Here is a 16972-nt window from a genome sequence, read left to right as displayed (position 1 = left end):
TGTGCCAGGGCAGGTTCAGGCTGGATGTCAGGAGGAAGTTGTTGGCAGAGAGAGTGATTGGCATTGGAATGGGCTGCCCAGGGAGGTGGTGGAGTGGCTGTGCCTGGAGGTGTTGCAGCCAAGCCTGGCTGGGGCACTTAGTGCCATGGTCTGGTTGGTTGGGCAGGGCTGGGTGCTAGGTTGGGCTGGATGGGCTTGGAGCTCTCTTCCAGCCTGGCTGATTCTGTGATTACCAAATCCAACCTAGAGCCCTATTCTACAAGATTCACCTTAAACCACAGCCCCAAGCACCACATCCAAACCACCCTGAAACACAGCCAGGGTGGTTGATTCCATCACCTCCCTGGGCAGCTCACTCCAGTCCCTGACCACTCTCTCCAGGAAAAACTATATCCTAATGTCCAACCTAAACCTCCCCAGGCTCAGCTTGAGGCCATTCCTCATTTGCCTCCAATTCCCTGTGAGCAGAGCCCAGCAGCAGCCTCTGCACTCTGTCCCTTCAGGCAGCTGTAGACAGCAAAGAGGTCTCTCCTCAGCCTCCTCTGTTTGAAGCTAAAACACAGCTTTGGTTAACCTTCTGGGCATGAACTGAGTGGCTCTCTGCAACCACAACCTAGGAGTTCAGAGCCAGTCTCTTCTGAAATTGCCAGCTTGCCTTGCCCTTGCTTCCCTCCATCACTAACAGGGGACAGAGGGTTTCAGTCTGTGACCAAGCAGAGTGTTCTCTCCAGTGCCCATCAGCAGCTCCCTTGGCAGTGCAAGGAGCTGGGGAAGTCCCTTTTAAAGGGAAGCTGTCAACACCAAGCACTGGGTGAAACTGGGCAAAACTAAGACATCAGTGCCATTTCCTCCTCTTGCTCTATTTCTGTCGTGTTTCTGGCTAGCAGAGCACTTCACCCAGCCTGTTCTTCTTGCTGAGAGCAGTTCAACCTCAGAAAGCTCTTCAAGTCCGCTCCCAGCCTTTGCATATTCCCCTAACACCACCAAGAGGAGGTTTCAAAGCAGGTTTGGCTGCAGCAAAAGCATGTTAAAAGCAGTCCTGAAGAGCAGGGATGCCTTAGTGGAGTTACTGTCAAAGGAGAATGTCTTGAGGAGTTTCAGCCATTTGTTAGATCACAAACTCAAGGTCAAAACTCATCCCACATGTAGCAAGGGCTGTGCTCTGTGTTTGATGCCATCCAAAGTTCTAACCTTACTGCTCTGCCCTATGGAGGCCACAGGTGGAATACTGCCCACAGCTGTGGGCTGCCCAGTTCAAGAGAGACAAGGAATTACTGGAGAGATGAGGAGGTGCTGGGGGGCCTGGAGCATCTCCTGAGAAGTAAAGGCTGAGAGCCCTGGGGCTGTTGAGTCTGGAGAAGAACAGACTGAGAGGGGATCTGATGGCAGTGGAGTTGCCATCTCTGGAGGTGTTGAGGCCAAGCCTGGCTGGGGCACTCAGTGCCATGGTCTGGTTGCTTGGCCAGGGCTGGGTGCTAGGTTGGACTGGCTGAGCCTGGAGCTCTCTTCCAACCTGCTTGGTTCTATGATTCTATGAATACACAGCAAGTGCTGGAGGGCCCTGAGGGGCCAAGAGGATGGGGCCAGACTCTTCTCAGTGGTGCACAGGGCAAGGAGCAATGAGCACAAACTGGAATCCAGGAGGTTCTGCCTGAACAAGGGGGAATGGCCTCCAGCTGAGCCTGGGGAGATTTAGGTTGGACATTAGGAACAAGTTTTTCAGGGAGAGAGTGGTCAGGGACTGGAAGGAGCTGCCCAGGGAGGTGGTGCAGTCACCCAGCCTGGCTGTGCTTCAGGGTGGTTTGGCTGTGGTGCTTGGGGCTGTGGGTTAAGGTGACTCTTGTAAAGTAGGGCTCTAGGTTGGACTTGGTGCTCCTGAGGGGCTTTGCCAGCCTGGGTGTTTCTGTGATAGGGAAAAAACTCTCTGCTTGAGGGTGCTGAAGCCCTGGAGCAGGCTGCCCAGAGAGGTTGTAGTGTCTCCTCTGAGGTTCCAAACTCACCTGGACACTGTGATCCTGGGCAACCTGCTGTGGGTGACTCTGCTTTAGGAGTGGGGTTGGACCTTCACCTACACCAGGTCGCTCAAGGCTTCATCCACCCTGACCTTGAACACCTCCAGGGAGGGGGCATCCAGGTCCTCCCTGGGCAACCTGTTCCACTGTGTTCCCATCCTCATGGGACAGAATTCCTTCCTCACCTCCAGTTTAAATCTGCCCTCCTCAGGCTTCAATCCATTGCCTCTCACCCCAGCACTACCAGCCCTTGTCAGAAGTCCCTCTGCAACTGTCTTGTAGCCTCCTTCAGGCACTGGCAGGGTGTTCTCTGGGTGTATTTCTTACAGCCTGACACACATTGCTCCAGCACAGCTGCCCTCCTACAACAGAAACCAGCACAGTGACACTGACCACACTGCAAGGACTCACCAAGAGAACCTCACCAGTTACATTTATCTCCTCCAGCAGGCAAAGCCATTCCTTAATTATCACTAAAAGAGAGCACACAGAGAACAGAGCTTGGGAACTTTGTTATTTGTGGGGCTGGAAAAAGCAAACTTTGTCTAATATCTTCCTCTGGTTTACCCTTACAAAAGGACAAAGCCTCCTGAGGAACACAAGCGAAGAAATGTGGCCAGGAACTGAAGTGTTTCTGCAGGGCTGAAACCTCATCTGCTGCATTCCAACCCTCAGCAAGGTTTGGAGCACTAATTCATAAACCCTGGGGGGAAAAAATGCTGTGGAGAAACCCTTGGCTGGTGAATGGCACTGGAAAAGTGCTGTGCAATAGGAGGAGAAGCAGCTCCAGGCGTTCCTGGAGACCAGGAGTGTGCCACATTGGCTTCACAACAGCGAGCTGCACCCAAAGGGCACAGGCAGAAGGACACAACTGCCCCCTCTCAGGGTGGGTAACTCCCCCCAGGACTGCACACTGCTGGAATGAAGGCTCTGGGAACCCTCAGAGCAGCCTTCCACTACCAGAAGGTGACCACACGAGAGCTGGGGAGGTTAAACCCCCCCAGGACTGCATACAGATGGAATGAAGGCTCTGGGAACCCTCAGAGCAGCCTTCCACTGCCTGAAGGTGACTGCAGGAGAGCTGGGGAGGTTAACCCCCCCCCAGGTCTGCATACAGATGGAATGAAGGCTCTGGGAGCCCTCAGAGCAGCCTTCCACTACCTGAAGGTGACCACAGGAGAGCTGGGGAGGGACTGCTGACAAGGGCTGGGAGTGACAGGCCCAGAGGCAATGGACTGAAGCTTGAGGGCAGGTTTAGACTGTGATTAGGAGGAAACTGTCTACAGTGAGGCTGGTGAGACACTGGCACAGGTTGCCCAGGGAGGCTGTGGAACACCACCAGGGAAGGGACATCAAGGCCTTGAGCAACCTGGGCCAGTGGGAGGTGTCTCTGCCCATGGCAGGGGAGCTGGGACTGGATGATCTTTAAGATGCCTTCCAACCCAAACCATTCTCTGAAGCTCTTAGCCTATGAAATCCATTTGCCAAGAGCAAGCAAAGCACCATCACTGCCTGTGGATCAGCTCAGTGTCCAAAGCAGCCATCAGCTTCTTTCAGCCAAGGCAATCAGATGCTTGTGCTCACGCAGCTGCATCTGCCCCCAGCTTGAACTGTCTGGATTCAGACACAAAGAGCTGTGTCCCACTCCAGGCCTGCTAATGCAGCAAGAGCTTTCTAGACATCAACATTATGAGATGTGTCAGGTTAAAAGTCCTTCCCCCCAGCCTGATTAAGCAGAGATTTCAAACCTCTGAGGAGCTCTGAAACGGAGCTAGAGTAAGAGTAAATGTGCAAGGCAGGGAGCAGCACTGCACTGTCAGCTCCTGCCTGCCCACAGGGCATGGCTGAGAGGGAGTGCAGAGCCTGACAGCCCTGTGGGCATCCCAGTGCAGGCCACCAAGGTGATCTAAGAAAGCTCATAGAACCCAGCAGGTTGGAAGTGAGCTCCAGGCTCAGCCAGCACAACCTAGCACCCAGCCCTGCCCAACCAACCAGACCATGGCACTAAGTGCCCCAGCCAGGCTTGGCTGCAACACCTCCAGGCACAGCCACTCCACCACCTCCCTGGGCAGCCCATTCCAGTGCCAATCACTCTCTCTGCCAGGAACTTCCTCCTAACATCCAGCCTGAACCTGCCCTGGCACAGCTTGAGGCTGTGTCCCCTTCTTCTGTTGCTGGGTGCCTGGCAGCAGAGCCCAACCTCACCTGGCTACAGCCTCCCTGCAGGCAGCTGCAGGCAGCAATGAGCTCTGCCCTGAGCCTCCTCTGCTGCAGGCTGCACACCCCCAGCTCCCTCAGCCTCTCCTCACAGGGCTGTGCTCCAGGCCCCTCCCCAGCCTTGCTGCCCTTCTCTGGACACCTTCCAGCACCTCCACATCTCTCCTGAACCGAGGAGCCCATTTCATTTTGTGTGGGTTTTTTCTTCTCCTCCAGGCTGAAGGTAAGCTGGGCAGAACATTGCTTTTTATGACATAGGACTGTGGTTTTCTTTATGGACCCCTGTCAGGAGCAGAAGATTGAAACACACTCAGGGTCTGATCTTCTCAGGAAGAATCAAAGAAGGAGAAGAAACAGTGTTCAAAAAGATTAAACCAACAAGCTGGGGAAGGGATCACAGACTGCACTGGTTTGGAAGGAACCTCTAGGGGTCATCTAGTCCAACCTCCCTGCAGTAAGCAAGTGATAGCCCCAACTGCATCAGGTTGCTCAGAGCCCCATTAAGCTCGACCGTGAGTAGCTCCAGGGAGAGGATCCCTCAGAGACATTCAAGGAGGATTAAAGATGTTGTTCTCTTGCTATAAGCCCTGAAGATGTGTCACAGAGTATTTGCTAGGCTGCTTGGTGCCAAAAGAACCAGGGGGGGCAAAGGATGCCCTCACTAACACCCTGATAAAACTGTCCCCTCCTTCCTAACACAGCATGCAGAGATTTTTGTCCTGGGGAAAGCATCCTGGAGCATATGGAGCTGTGCAAGGGGAGGTAGAGGGTAGGCAGTGAAGAGGAGCCTGCAGCTCAGTGCTCTCTGGGCAGCTCTAGCAGAAGGAGCTCCTGACATGCCAAGTCACCCAGAACTGGTTGTGCCTGTCAGAAATCATCACAGAGTGGCCTCCAAGAAGATGCTATCTGTCCACAGCAACCAACACAGCTCTGTCTGTGCAGTCCTTCCCCAGCTCAGAGCTGCTGGTTTGTCCCTCTTGTCCTCCAGCCCAGAGGCTGCTGCTGCAGGTTGGGCAGGGACTCTGCAACCCTTAGAGGCACCACTGCAGAATGGTTTGGGTTGGAAGGGACCTTAGAGAGTCATAGTCTCAGTCGGGGTTGGAAGGGAGCACAAGGAGCAGCCAGTTCCAACCCCCCTGCCATGCCCAGGGACACCCTACCCTAGAGCAGGCTGCACACAGCCTCAGCCAGCCTGGCCTTAAACACTCCAGCCATGGGGCCTCAACCACCTCCCTGGGCAACCCCTGCCAGGCTCTCACCACTCTCCTGCTCAACAACTTCCTCCTCATGTCCAGTCTGATTCTCCCCACCTCCACCTTTGCTCCATTCCTCCCAGTCCTGTCACTCCCTGACAGCCTAAAAAGTCCCTCCCCAGCTCAGCAGGGACATTTCCTAACTACTTGGGACATTGTTTCTGAAATTCAAGCAAGAAGTGACCTCTGTAATTGTGGCTTCAGTCAGAGCATTGCCACCAGCTGGAAAGCAGAGAGGCTGCGGGGTGAGGACTATGACTTCCCAGGCTTCTCCTAACCCACCTGCCCTGGAGCACCTCTGCTCTGGCTTTCAGCTGGAATGAAAACTCAGGGAGGCTGTGAGCATTGCACCTTCATGGAAATAAAACCACCCCTCAGGTCGAAGAGCTTTGATTAAACCACTCTGGAGACACAGAGTTGGCCAGTGGCTGCTGGGAAGATGAAAGCCAACTGCTTCTGCTGAGGCATTGGAGTCTCTTCTCTGTGACCATTCTTTCTGCACTAGAAGCACAGGGCAAGGAGGTGCCTGTTGGGGTCAAAGCTGGAAAGGGAAATGCCTCTGCATGTTGCCAAGTGAAGCAGCTTCTTGGCAATAAGGATTTCAGGACTTTACCTCCCCCTTTAGCGACAGCTGAGTCCTAGAATCACACAAGCAAGGTTTTACCTGGAGCAAATCTGCATCAGCACCCTCCATTCTCTCCAGATTTACATCAATCCTCAGCCAGGACTGAGGGAAGGTAAAAATACTTCTCTACTCCTATTCAATGCAGGTCTTGCTTCTAAGACACAAACCAAGTTTCCCTCTCTCTGCTGACAAGGAGGACGCTGAGAGAACACAAGTCAGAAGCCTCTTCTGAGAGCCAGCCCTAAGCAGCTCATACAAAGTTCTATCATGCAGCAACGTGAACTGGGACTGTCACTGCAATGCAAAACTCACCTGAAGGAAAACTGCACAGGTTGGATCAAATCACTGCTCAACTTCATCTGCCTTTAGCCACAGAGCTCCCATTCCGCCCACCGACGCTGCCTGCTCCTCACAAATGTCACATTGCAAAGGGGAATTCTCAGCAAGCACAAATCCTGAAGGATTCCTGCTTACAGGCTCCTCTGCAGCATGTGTGCAACTGTGCACAGCCAGGATATTGCATGTTCTGCTTTTTCCATCACAAAGCAAGCTGGGCAGTGTAAAGCCCTCAGCACCAGCACACTGCACACGCTGAACTCCGAAGCGTGGTTTGATTTCTGCTTGGCTCAGGGAACTGAGGTTGTTCAGACTGGAGAAAGAGAGGCTGAGACCTCCTGGGCTCTCTACAGCTCCCTGCAAGGAGGAAACCAGGTGGAAGTCAATCCCTTCCCCTCAGTAACAAGTGACAGAACAAGAGGAAACGGCCCCAACTTGCACCAGGGGAGGCTTAGGCTGGACACTTGGTGCCATGGTCTAGCCTTGAGCTCTGTGGTAAAGGGCTGGACTTGATGACCTATGAGGTCTCTTCCAACCTTGGTGATACTGTGATATGAGAGGAAATTTCTTCACCGAAAGGGCTCTCAAAGCCCAGAACAGGCTGCCCAGGGAGGTGGCTGAATCCTCATCCTTGGAGGTGGTTAAAAGAGGCAGAGATGTGGTGCTGAGGGGCATGGCTTAGCACCAGGCTTGGCAGCATTAGAGAGCAGTTGGGCTCAGGATCTTAGGGGTCTTTTCCAAGCACAGCAACTCTGAACCTCTGAAACCCACCCAAGTGGCTGCCCCAGCACCAGGCTCCCCGAGTAGCACGAATGAGAGGAAGATACTCAGCAGCAGCTTTCTTAAGGAGAAACTCTTCAAGAAAGAAACCCAAAGGGAATGCAGGGGGTTGTGCAGAGCTGGTAGGAGCTGCTCTCCCTCGGTTAGCTGGCAGAGAGCTGAAGAGGGTGGAGTCAGCATTAATCAGCCAAGACTTTTGTCGATAATGGATTAGGGAGGGAAATAAGAACCCAAGTCCCCAGCTTCCAGCAGCTACCTCCCGAAACAACTTTTGGCTTGGCAGAAACAGACTCGATCTAAATAAACCAAGCAGCATGCCCAGGGCAGCAAGTTCGACAGGACACTGGCTGCCCAGCTCGCTCTCTTCTCCTCGGCAGTGCAGCATCTGTGCCCTCTCAGCCCTGAAGCAGAAAACCCCAACTGAACTGCAACACCTCTGAGCTTCTTTTCCCTATCAGCCACAGCACCAACCCGAGCCTAGGGTAAGGGAAACGATTTGCCAGGATGATAACCAGCCCTGCCTCACTCCAGAAGAACTTTAGCTGCAAGATAACCCACCTCTCCAGAAGAGTAACCCACCCCTCCAGAAGGATAACCCGCCCCTCCAGAAGGATAACCTACCCCTCCAGAAGGATAACCTACCCCTCCAGAAGGATAACCCACCCCTCCAGAAGGATAACCTACCCCTCCAGAAGGATAACCTACCCCTCCAGAAGGGTAACCCGCCCCTCCAGAAGGATAACCTACCCCTCCAGAAGGGTAACCCGCCCCTCCAGAAGGGTGACCTGCCCCTCCAGAAGGGTAACCCGCCCCTCCAGAAGGGTAACCCACCCCTCCAGAAGGGTAACCTGCCCCTCCAGAAGGGTAACCCGCCCCTCCAGAAGGATCACTGCTGACCCCACACCGTGCCGACAGCGCTCAGAAAGCGAAAGAGAAGGAAGGAGGGGAGGAAAATCCGCTCGGCACAGAGCCCCTGCGACTGTCGCTGCTCTCAGCCAGCCGAAGCAGAGAGCAGGAGGCTAGAGGCTGATGTACAAAGGCAAGTTTCAGTCATGCCGACAGCCACATTCTACAGCCTGCCCCCGAAGATGCCCCCGGGAGCAGTCACATGCAGCGCTGGGCGCCAGATCCTACCCTGCCTGCTCGCTCCGCGCCGGTGTAACCTACGCGGGGGCTGAAGGAGACGATGGACCTTCCTCCAGCCAAACACTCGACCACCGGAGAGACAGAGCCACGCGAATATGCTTTAAAAGCACCTTGACACAAAGGCAAACGAAGCTGCCCCTGCGAGGTGGAGATGCCACACTCGCCCTTCCCTGCGGCGCTCCGCTAGACCCTGCCTGGCTCTGCCGGCGCACAGCTCCGAGCCAGGCTGGCGAGCGAAGAGGCTCACCGCCGGCCGAGGGAGCAGGGCAGCGATCTGCTGACAGCACTGACCTTTGGGATGCAGCAGCATCGCTCCCAGCTCCTAGCACTCCCGCGGGGAAAGCTGCCGAGGCGAGACTGGCAAAGGCGGCAGCGGCTCCGGTGCCTCCCTCCATGCTGCGCAGGCAGGCAGACAGACAGACAGACAGACAGCACGCCCCGGACGGACACGCTCCGGCTCTGCGGGAGCGGCTGGCTGGGGGGGAGGAGGCTGAGCACCGGGGCCGTGTCCCCCGCCGCCGCCGCCGCACACTCTGCTCCCTCCGCTCCTCCCCGCCCCGGCAGCGCCAGGCGGCTGCTCGGGGTGGGCTAACCCCATCCGCACCCCCGCGCAAGCAGCAGCCCAGCCCAGAGGGGATGAAGTGCAGGGCTTAAACCTCCCTCCCACCCCTCCCAAAAAACAATGCAGATAGAAATGAAAAGCACAGACCAGCTCCTGGTTCTGGGCTCGCATTCTGCCTCTCCTCACCAGGACTGATTCACCTTTTCCCGAGGCTGTTAGAGGCATTTCAGCTGTAACCCTTTCTGAGCTGGAAGGAGGTGAAGGAATTTCTTTGTCCTGTCCCTCCGATCCACGCAGGGATCTCCTTACCTGCTTTGAAGGGTTTTATCCCTAAATAAAACTCCAGAAACTCTGATGTGAGTGCCCAGCAGGAGCTGTAAGAGCAGGAGTCTATTCCCAACTGCATCACCTTGGATATATCCCATTAATGCTGTGCTGCTTCCTCCTGCCTGAAACCAAGGAGGATACTTACAGGGTTCCCAGAGGACACTTAGGAGGCTTAATTAATTTCTGGGTTTACACAGCCAGTTTGGAAAGGAGCTGTGTAAAAAACTGATCTCCTACTTCCCAGTTTCCAGACTAAACCAAAAATAGCAACTGAATGCTACTGCCCAACTCACAAACCCCATTAAGAGAGGGAAAGCTCTCACCAGACCACCTCTGCAGACAGCCCTAAGAGGCAGCAAGGACCAGCAAATCAAGAGCAAAGCTTGGCTGATGGATCACTGCCTTCCAGCCCTGGCTTTGCCATCAGCTTGCAGCATGGCCTTGATCGAGTGGTTCTAATCTTTGTGTCTCGGTACAAAAGGCAGAGCTGTCCTCACTTCAGTGGAACAGCACAAGGACCTGCTGGGGGTGGTATCACTGCTGCTATCTGCTCAAGTGCTGCCTTGGAACTGACAGCATTGGACACCGACCAGACACAGCCCCTGGAAACCCAACAGAGCAGCTCAAGGGGGATGATTTTCTACCTAGTTCTTGTCAGCTCTGCAGGACTTCAAATGGAAGAGAGGAGATTCAAAGTAGATGGTAGGAAAGGGTTCACGACAGCCAGAGTGGTGAGACACTGGCACAGGCTGCCCAGGGAGGTCGTGTGGCACAGAATGGGATCAAAGATCACATTGGGTGATTCTGTGCTCCACAACCTCCCTGGGCAACCTGTGCCAGTGTCTCACCACCCTCACTGCAAACAGCTTCCTAACATGCAGTCTAAATCTCCCCTCTGTCACTTCAAACCCATTCCTCCCCCTCCTATCATTACCAGACCTTGCCAATAGTCCCTCTCTATCCCTCCTGGTAGCCCCCTTCAGCTCCTGGAAGGCCACTCCAAGGTCTCCTGGAAGCCTTCTCCTCTCCAGGCTGCAGAGCCCCAACTCTCTCATCCTGTGCTCAGAGCAGAGCTGCTGCAGCCCTCTGATCACCTCTGCCTGTACAACCATATCTCCTCTGATAGCTTCTCTGAGTTCAAACATTGCTCCTTTTAAGAAGATGAAAATGCCAAGCAAGAGAAGATTTGAAATTTAACCTCTTGATGGCTTGAGGTTATCTAGGCAAAGAGTGAGGATGCTGCCAGCCAACCTTCCTTACTCCCAGCATCTCTTTTTCTCTCATGCAATTAAAAATGGATGGCAGCTAATAACATATGCATGACATGATACAGCAGGACTGCTTCTTGTCCTGAAAGCAAATTGATTTAATGGGAAACTATTTCAGTGTTGAGATGCTTCTAGTGTTGAACAAACCACCCCAAGCAACACCATTCTCAAGTCCTGTACCACAACCACAGTTTGAGCTCAAACTCAATGAGATGAGATTGAACAAGGCCAAGGGCAGGGTTCTGCACTTTGGCCACAACAACCTCAAGCAGCACTACAGGCTGGGGCCAGAGTGGCTGAGAGCAGCCAGGCAGAGAGGGAGCTGGGAGAGAGGAGCTGAAGAGGAGGCAGCAGTGCCCAGGTGGGCAGCAGAGCCAGTGGCATCCTGGGCTGGCTCAGGAGCAGTGTGGGCAGCAGGACAAGGGAGGTTCTTCTGCCCCTGTGCTCAGCACTGCTCAGGCCACCCCTGGAGTGCTGTGCCCAGTTCTGGGCTCCTCAATTCAAGAGAGATGTTGAGGTGCTGGAAGGTGTCCACAGGAGGGCGCCAGAGCTGTTGAGGGGCCTGGAGCACAGCCCTGAGAGGAGAGGCTGAGGGAGCTGGGGGGGTGCAGCCTGCAGCAGAGGAGGCTCAGGGCAGAGCTCATTGCTGTCTGCAGGGAGGCTGTAGCCAGCTGGGGTTGGGCTCTGCTGCCAGGCAGCCAGGGACAGAAGAAGGGGACACAGCCTCAAGCTGTGCCAGGGCAGGTCTAGGCTGGATGTTGTTAGGAAGTTGTTGTCAGAGAGAGTGATTGGCATTGGAATGGGCTGCCCAGGGAGGTGGTGGAGTGGCTGTGCCTGGAGCAAAGCCTGGCTGGGGCACTTAGTGCCATGGTGTGGTTGGTTGGGCAGGGCTGGGTGCTAGGTTGTGCTGACTGAGCTTGGAGCTCTCTTCCAACCTGCTGGATTCTATGATTCTGTGCTCCATAAGCACTGAAGCAGGTTTAGGGAACACAGAGCCCAACTGGGCAGCTGGAGCCAAGGAAGTGAAATACTGAAAGGCAAAGCTTGCTCCCAGCCCAAGAGGACTGTTCCATGGCTAATTGATGACAGAGGTCACCAACTGCTCTCTGCTCAGGCATATGACAGGACATTTGCCTTCTCTGAGCCACAGAGCTCAGCCATTCCTGACCTGTTCCATCTCACAGGGCATGAATAATGGGGGGGGAGGGGGAGATGTTCCATACTAGGCCTCCTCAGTGATTCACAACAGAAGAAACAAACCCAGCCTGCAATTCCTAACTGCCAGAAGAGATGCAAAAGCCTTTCAGCCCCTGACCACATCAGACACTCCTTTGCTATGGCTGAAGTTAAAGGATTTTCTGCAGGCTTGGCTTAAGCTCTGCCTTCCCTGAGAACACAGCAGAAGTGCTGAGCAGGCTGCAGCAGACACCTCCCAAGCCCTTTCCACAGGGAAGTTTGCATTCCTGAACACCCTCCTGCACCAGAGCTACACTGAAGGCTCTGCTTTAAATGCAAAGCTACTGCCACTCCTGCACACCTCCACAGTTAACCCCCTTCAAAGGCCACTGAGACAGCTCTGGATTATTACATCTCCACAGCAGTTATTGCCCTGCTGAATTCCTTGGTGTGGACCTTAACCTTGGTGATGACCAAACTCAGCTGCTGCAGGTATACATTAGAGGAAACTTCTACACAGCAAGAGAGTGGACACTGGAACAGGCTGCTGAGGGAGGTGGCTGAAGCCTCATCCCTGCAGGGAGTTCAAAGAGGCAGAGAGGTGGTGCTGAGGGAGGTGGTTTAGCACCACGTTTGGGGCAGTTGGAGAACAGAAGGTTCTGGGTGACCTTGGAGGTCTTTTGCAAACAAAGCTAAGCAGCATCTTCAGCTGGTGGAATCCATGCCAGGAGCAGAATGTCCCCTCACTGAAAGACACTGAGGGGCTGAAGTGTGTGCAAAGAGCAGCAGAGCTGGTGAAGGGTCTAGAGGACAGGTCTGGTGAGGAGCAGCTGAGGGAATGGGGGTTGTTTAGTCTGGAGGGAGGGAGGCTGAGGGGAGACCTCATTGCTCTCTACAGCTCCCTGCAAGTAGGCTGGAGCGAGGTGAGAGTTGGTCTCTTCCAAGGCACAGGGGACAGGACAGGTGGAAACAATCTGAAGCTGCCCCAGGGGAGGTTTAGTTTGGGCATTAGGAATAACTTCCCCAAAAGGGTGGCCTGGCAGTGCTGAGCTAACTGTTGGAGCTGATGATCTTAAAGAGCTTTCCCAACCTTAGTGATTCTATCATCAAAAAAGAAGTTATTCACTGCAACTGAGTTGGAGAAACCTTACTCCAGAGCAAAGAGGGAGCAGCCTGGGGAGCAGCCACTGCAGCAGGTGACTCACTCCAGCATTCCCTCTCTATCAGACACCCTCAGCCAGCTGCTGCTCAGCACAAGTTGGTGCTTGTACAAAATGCTTTCCAGTGCCACGTCCAAGGTGTGTCTGTGCAATCCACCTGCTGGTATGCAGCAACCCTCCAGCCACCTGCCCTCTAGGGAGCGAGGAACAAGGCAGGGAAGGAGCATGGACCTGAAATGTATTCCCCTCAGACGTGTCCTGGGCATGGGAAAAGAGAGCTCCTACCCAAAGAACCCAGCAAGCTTTGGGAAGAATTTCCAGCTGCAGAAGTCAGCCATGGAGGAGGAGATCCTCAGCCCCACAGCTGCTGGGGAGCACTTCAGGCCCTGCTTCTGTCTCCACTCCTGGCTCAGAGTTGAAAACCTTTCTCCTCTGCCTAGAGAAAATGCAGGATAAGCTACCAGGACAACAAAAGGTCTCAAGGATGGTGAGCAGTGACAGGAGAGGAAGGCAAGCACATAGATTTGGGGGCTCTCCAGAGGAGAGGAAGGCAAGCACACAGATTTGGGGCTCTCCAGAGGAGAGGAAGGCAAGCACACAGATTTGGGGGCTCTCCAGAGGAGAGGAAGGCAAGCACACAGATTTGGGGGTCTCCAGAGGAGAGAAAGGCAAGCACACAGATTTGGGGGCTCTCCAGAGGAGAGGAAGGCAAGCACACAGATTTGGGGGTCTCCAGAGGAGAGGAAGGCAAGCACACAGATTTGGGGGTCTCCAGAGGAGGGGAAGGCAAGCACACAGATTTGGGGGTCTCCAGAGGAGAGGAAGGCAAGCACACAGATTTGGGGGCTCTCCAGAGCAAGGCAAGCACACAGATCTGGGGCTCTCCAGAGGAGAGGAAGGCAAGCACACAGATCTGGGGGCTCTCCAGAGGAGAGGAAGGCAAGCACACAGATTTGGGGCTCTCCAGAGGAGGGGAAGGCAAGCACACAGATTTGGGGGTCTCCAGAGGCACTTGGTGCCATGGTCTGGTTAATGAGGAGGTGTTAGGTGATAGGTTGGACTCGATGATCCTGGAGGTCTTCTCACAGTACCACAGTATCACCAAGGTTGGAAGAGACCTCACAGATCATCAAGTCCAACCCTTTACCACAGAGCTCAAGGCCAGACCATGGCACCAAGTGCCACATCCAATCTTGCCTTGAATTCCTACCTGCTTCATTCTGGGGTGCAAATGCCTCCCAGTCTGTCTGTCCCTCTCACTTCTGCCCTGACTGCACATTTCCTCAAGTCCCTTCTCAACCCTTTTCACACCCAAGCTGATCCTCTCTTCTGTCACAGGAGATGGAAAACCCTTGTTAGCACTGCTGGTGGTCCAGGCCATCAGACCAGTTCACCCAAGGGCTGCAGAAAGATATCCAGTGGGATCATGCAGCCCATCCTCTGCAGCTGCAGCCATCTGGCTCCATGCTCAGGTGGCAGCAAGCTTCCCATCTCAGCGAGGTGGGAATTCCATTCAGCACCTACCACACAGCTCTCACACAGCTCTCACACAGCCACCACTAAGCACACAGCCAGCCAGAGGCCTGCAGGATTCTGTTCCCCCCAGGCACGAAGCCAGCAATGTGCTGCTCTGTTTCTTAGGTTAGCCTGCCATGATCTGACCCACAGGAGCAGTTCTGGCAATAACTCTGCCTCTCTCTCACCTCAGTACCCTCTTGGAATGAAAGCTTTTAATTAAAGTATCCCCCAAGACAGTTGCAAGGAGAGAAAGAGAGGAGAAGCTTTGTCTTCTCTATCACCTCCTGTTCTTACCAGTTGTAATTCTCCTCTGGAACAGGTCTGCAGTTCTGCCTCCTCAGACACCAAGGTCTGCAAGTGCTGTGCTTTAGGGGGCCCCATCTGTGTGTCCTGCCACTTTTACTGTTCCTAGCCAGGGGAAGCCACTCACAGCTTTGCTTTGCACACTCAGCATCTGAGCACTGCATGCCAGCACCTGCTGAGCAAAGGTTACTGCTGATGTCCTCGAGTTGAGCAGTTTGGAACCCCAAAAGACAGGAAAGCTCACTCCAAAATGACCAAAGGTTCCTGTGTGACCTCTCAGAGCTTGGGCTCAGCGTCAGGCCAGGTCCTTCACATCTGTCTCTTTAGAGACTGCCAGCTAAGGACTGGTCATGAAGTCAGGGACACCTCTCAGGGGGTGAGCTTTAGTGAAGCCTGCATGAAGCTTCACTGACTGAAGCTGGATTCTGCAGGGACACTACTGCAGCACGAAGCTGCCTTTAAATGACTCCTGATGACCTCTCTCTTGCCCTCCTACCATAAAAAGACCTTTCCAGAACTGTTCTGACTCCACTAGAGTTAAAAGTCTGTCTTCAGCCACATCAAATGAGCCAAACCACGAAGCTCACCAACCTCTCACTTTGCCCTGCTGTCGACATCTCTTTCCTGGCTTCACTTCAGCAGGGTCCTACACAGCTGCACTCTCCTTGTCAGCTTCTCAGCCGTTCACAGTCCCTGCTCTGCCCCCTGGCTTTCCCACTTGCCCCCTTGGCTCTCCTGCTGTCACTTTATCCATCCTCTGCTTCCCTTTCCCTACACCACCAGTCCTCCCCAAGCCCTGAGCCATATTCTTCCTCCCCTTCTTTTGTGCTTACCATAAAACATCCTGGTCCTCCTGCCTCAAGAAACTCCTTCACCCTGCCTCTTCCTTCCACAGAATCACCCAGCCTGGAAGGGACTTCCAAAGCTCATCCAGTCCACCCCCTGCAGTCAGCAGGGACATCCTCCACTAGAGCAGGCTGCTCAGAGCCTTATCAAGCCTAACCTTGAGTATCTCCAGAGATGGAGACCCAACCACCTCCCTGGGCAACCTGCTGCAGTGTTCCACCACCCCCATGCTGCAGAGCTTGTTCCTAACATCCAACCTAAATCTGTTCTCATTTCAAACAACTGCTCCTCATCCTCTCACTGCAGGCCTCTGCAGACAGTCCCTCTGCAGCCTTCTTATAGCCCACTTCAGGCACTGGCAGGCTGCTCTTAGGTCTGCCTGGAGCCTTCTTTTCTCCAGCCTGAACAACCTCAGCACTCTCAACCTGTCCTCATCGAACAGGCTGCCCAGGGGGGTGGTGGAATCACCATCCCTGGAGGTGTTGAAGCCAAGCCTGGCTGGGGCACTTAGTGCCATGGTCTGGTTGCTTGGCCAGGGCTGGGTGCTAGGTTGGGCTGGCTGAGCTTGGAGCTCTCTTCCAACCTGCTTGATTCTGTGATCCTTGGAGGTGTTCAAGACACCTGTGAGCAGGGCTCAATGGCCAGCAGTGGTGTTGGGTCAGTGCCCTTAGAGGTCTTTAACTGTGAGCAGGGCTCAGTGGCCAGCAGTGGTGTTGGGTCAGTGCTCTTAGAGGTCTTTAACTGTGAGCAGGGCTCAATGGCCAGCAGTGGTGTTGGGTCAGTGCCCTTAGAGGTCTTTTCCAACCAAAACAACTCTGAGAATCAAAAGGTGTGAACAGAAATGCTTCCTGCTTGAGAAGACATTCCACATGTTCTCAGAGCACAGTTTCTGGGGTACCCCAACACTAAAAGCACAGAGTGAGATGAGCACAAAATGGCTGCTTGGAACATGAAGAAGAGATCACAAATCCTTTTTCTTGTCTCAAATGGGAAGAAAAGAAGATGAAAGGCAAAGCTAATTTTCTCTCATTACAATCCATTGATGCACAGATTCTGCTTAATTGCTTTCCCTTATGGGTATAATCTAAACGTTTAAAACTGCAATAAACCTACCAAGTACCACAAGAAAATAAAGGAAGATTTGAGAAAGAGCTTAGGGAGCCTTCTTGGTAGGGTTTTTTTGTCATTAGCTTTGCATAGAGAACAGCATCTGAGGAGCCTAGGTGGATGTTCCAGCAAGGAAACAGAAGGGAGGGGGAAAGGACACACAGAAAAGGATCTCCCAGCACAGGGTGTTGGTTTGGTGGGAAAGGGAAGGTAAGAAGCTGTTAAACACATGTGCTGGAAAAGTGAGCTCTAAAGGTGGACCAAACTTTCATCTGAAAAGCAGGAGGGGGCAGGAGGGGAAATGACATCTTGGCAGCAGTTCAGAGGTGGTTTGTC

At 53.9% G+C, this 16972-nt stretch overlaps 1 protein-coding gene across 8 annotated transcripts in view; it reads right to left on the bottom strand.

The window, feature by feature from the left end:
- ARHGAP32 (Rho GTPase activating protein 32) overlaps positions 1–16972 on the bottom strand; it is a 246412-nt gene that overhangs the window by 167514 nt on the left and 61926 nt on the right. For 2 of the 8 annotated variants that reach the window (XM_064173277.1, XM_064173275.1), the window contains exon 1: positions 8661–8776. The exons of 2 other annotated variants lie outside the window; for them this stretch is intronic. In XM_064173277.1, the coding sequence (XP_064029347.1) occupies positions 8661–8764 (104 nt within the window). In that variant the 5' untranslated portion in view covers positions 8765–8776. Of the gene's footprint in view, positions 1–6419; positions 6448–8660; positions 8778–16972 lie in introns of those variants that run through there. 4 more of the 8 variants (XM_064173281.1, XM_064173282.1, XM_064173274.1 and 1 more) reach the window with 3 other exon arrangements.

The sequence above is a fragment of the Pogoniulus pusillus genome, chromosome 38 (assembly GCF_015220805.1).
Source record: "Pogoniulus pusillus isolate bPogPus1 chromosome 38, bPogPus1.pri, whole genome shotgun sequence".
Taxonomy (NCBI): Eukaryota; Metazoa; Chordata; class Aves; order Piciformes; family Lybiidae; genus Pogoniulus; species Pogoniulus pusillus.
This window is presented reverse-complemented; position numbering and strand designations above follow the sequence as displayed.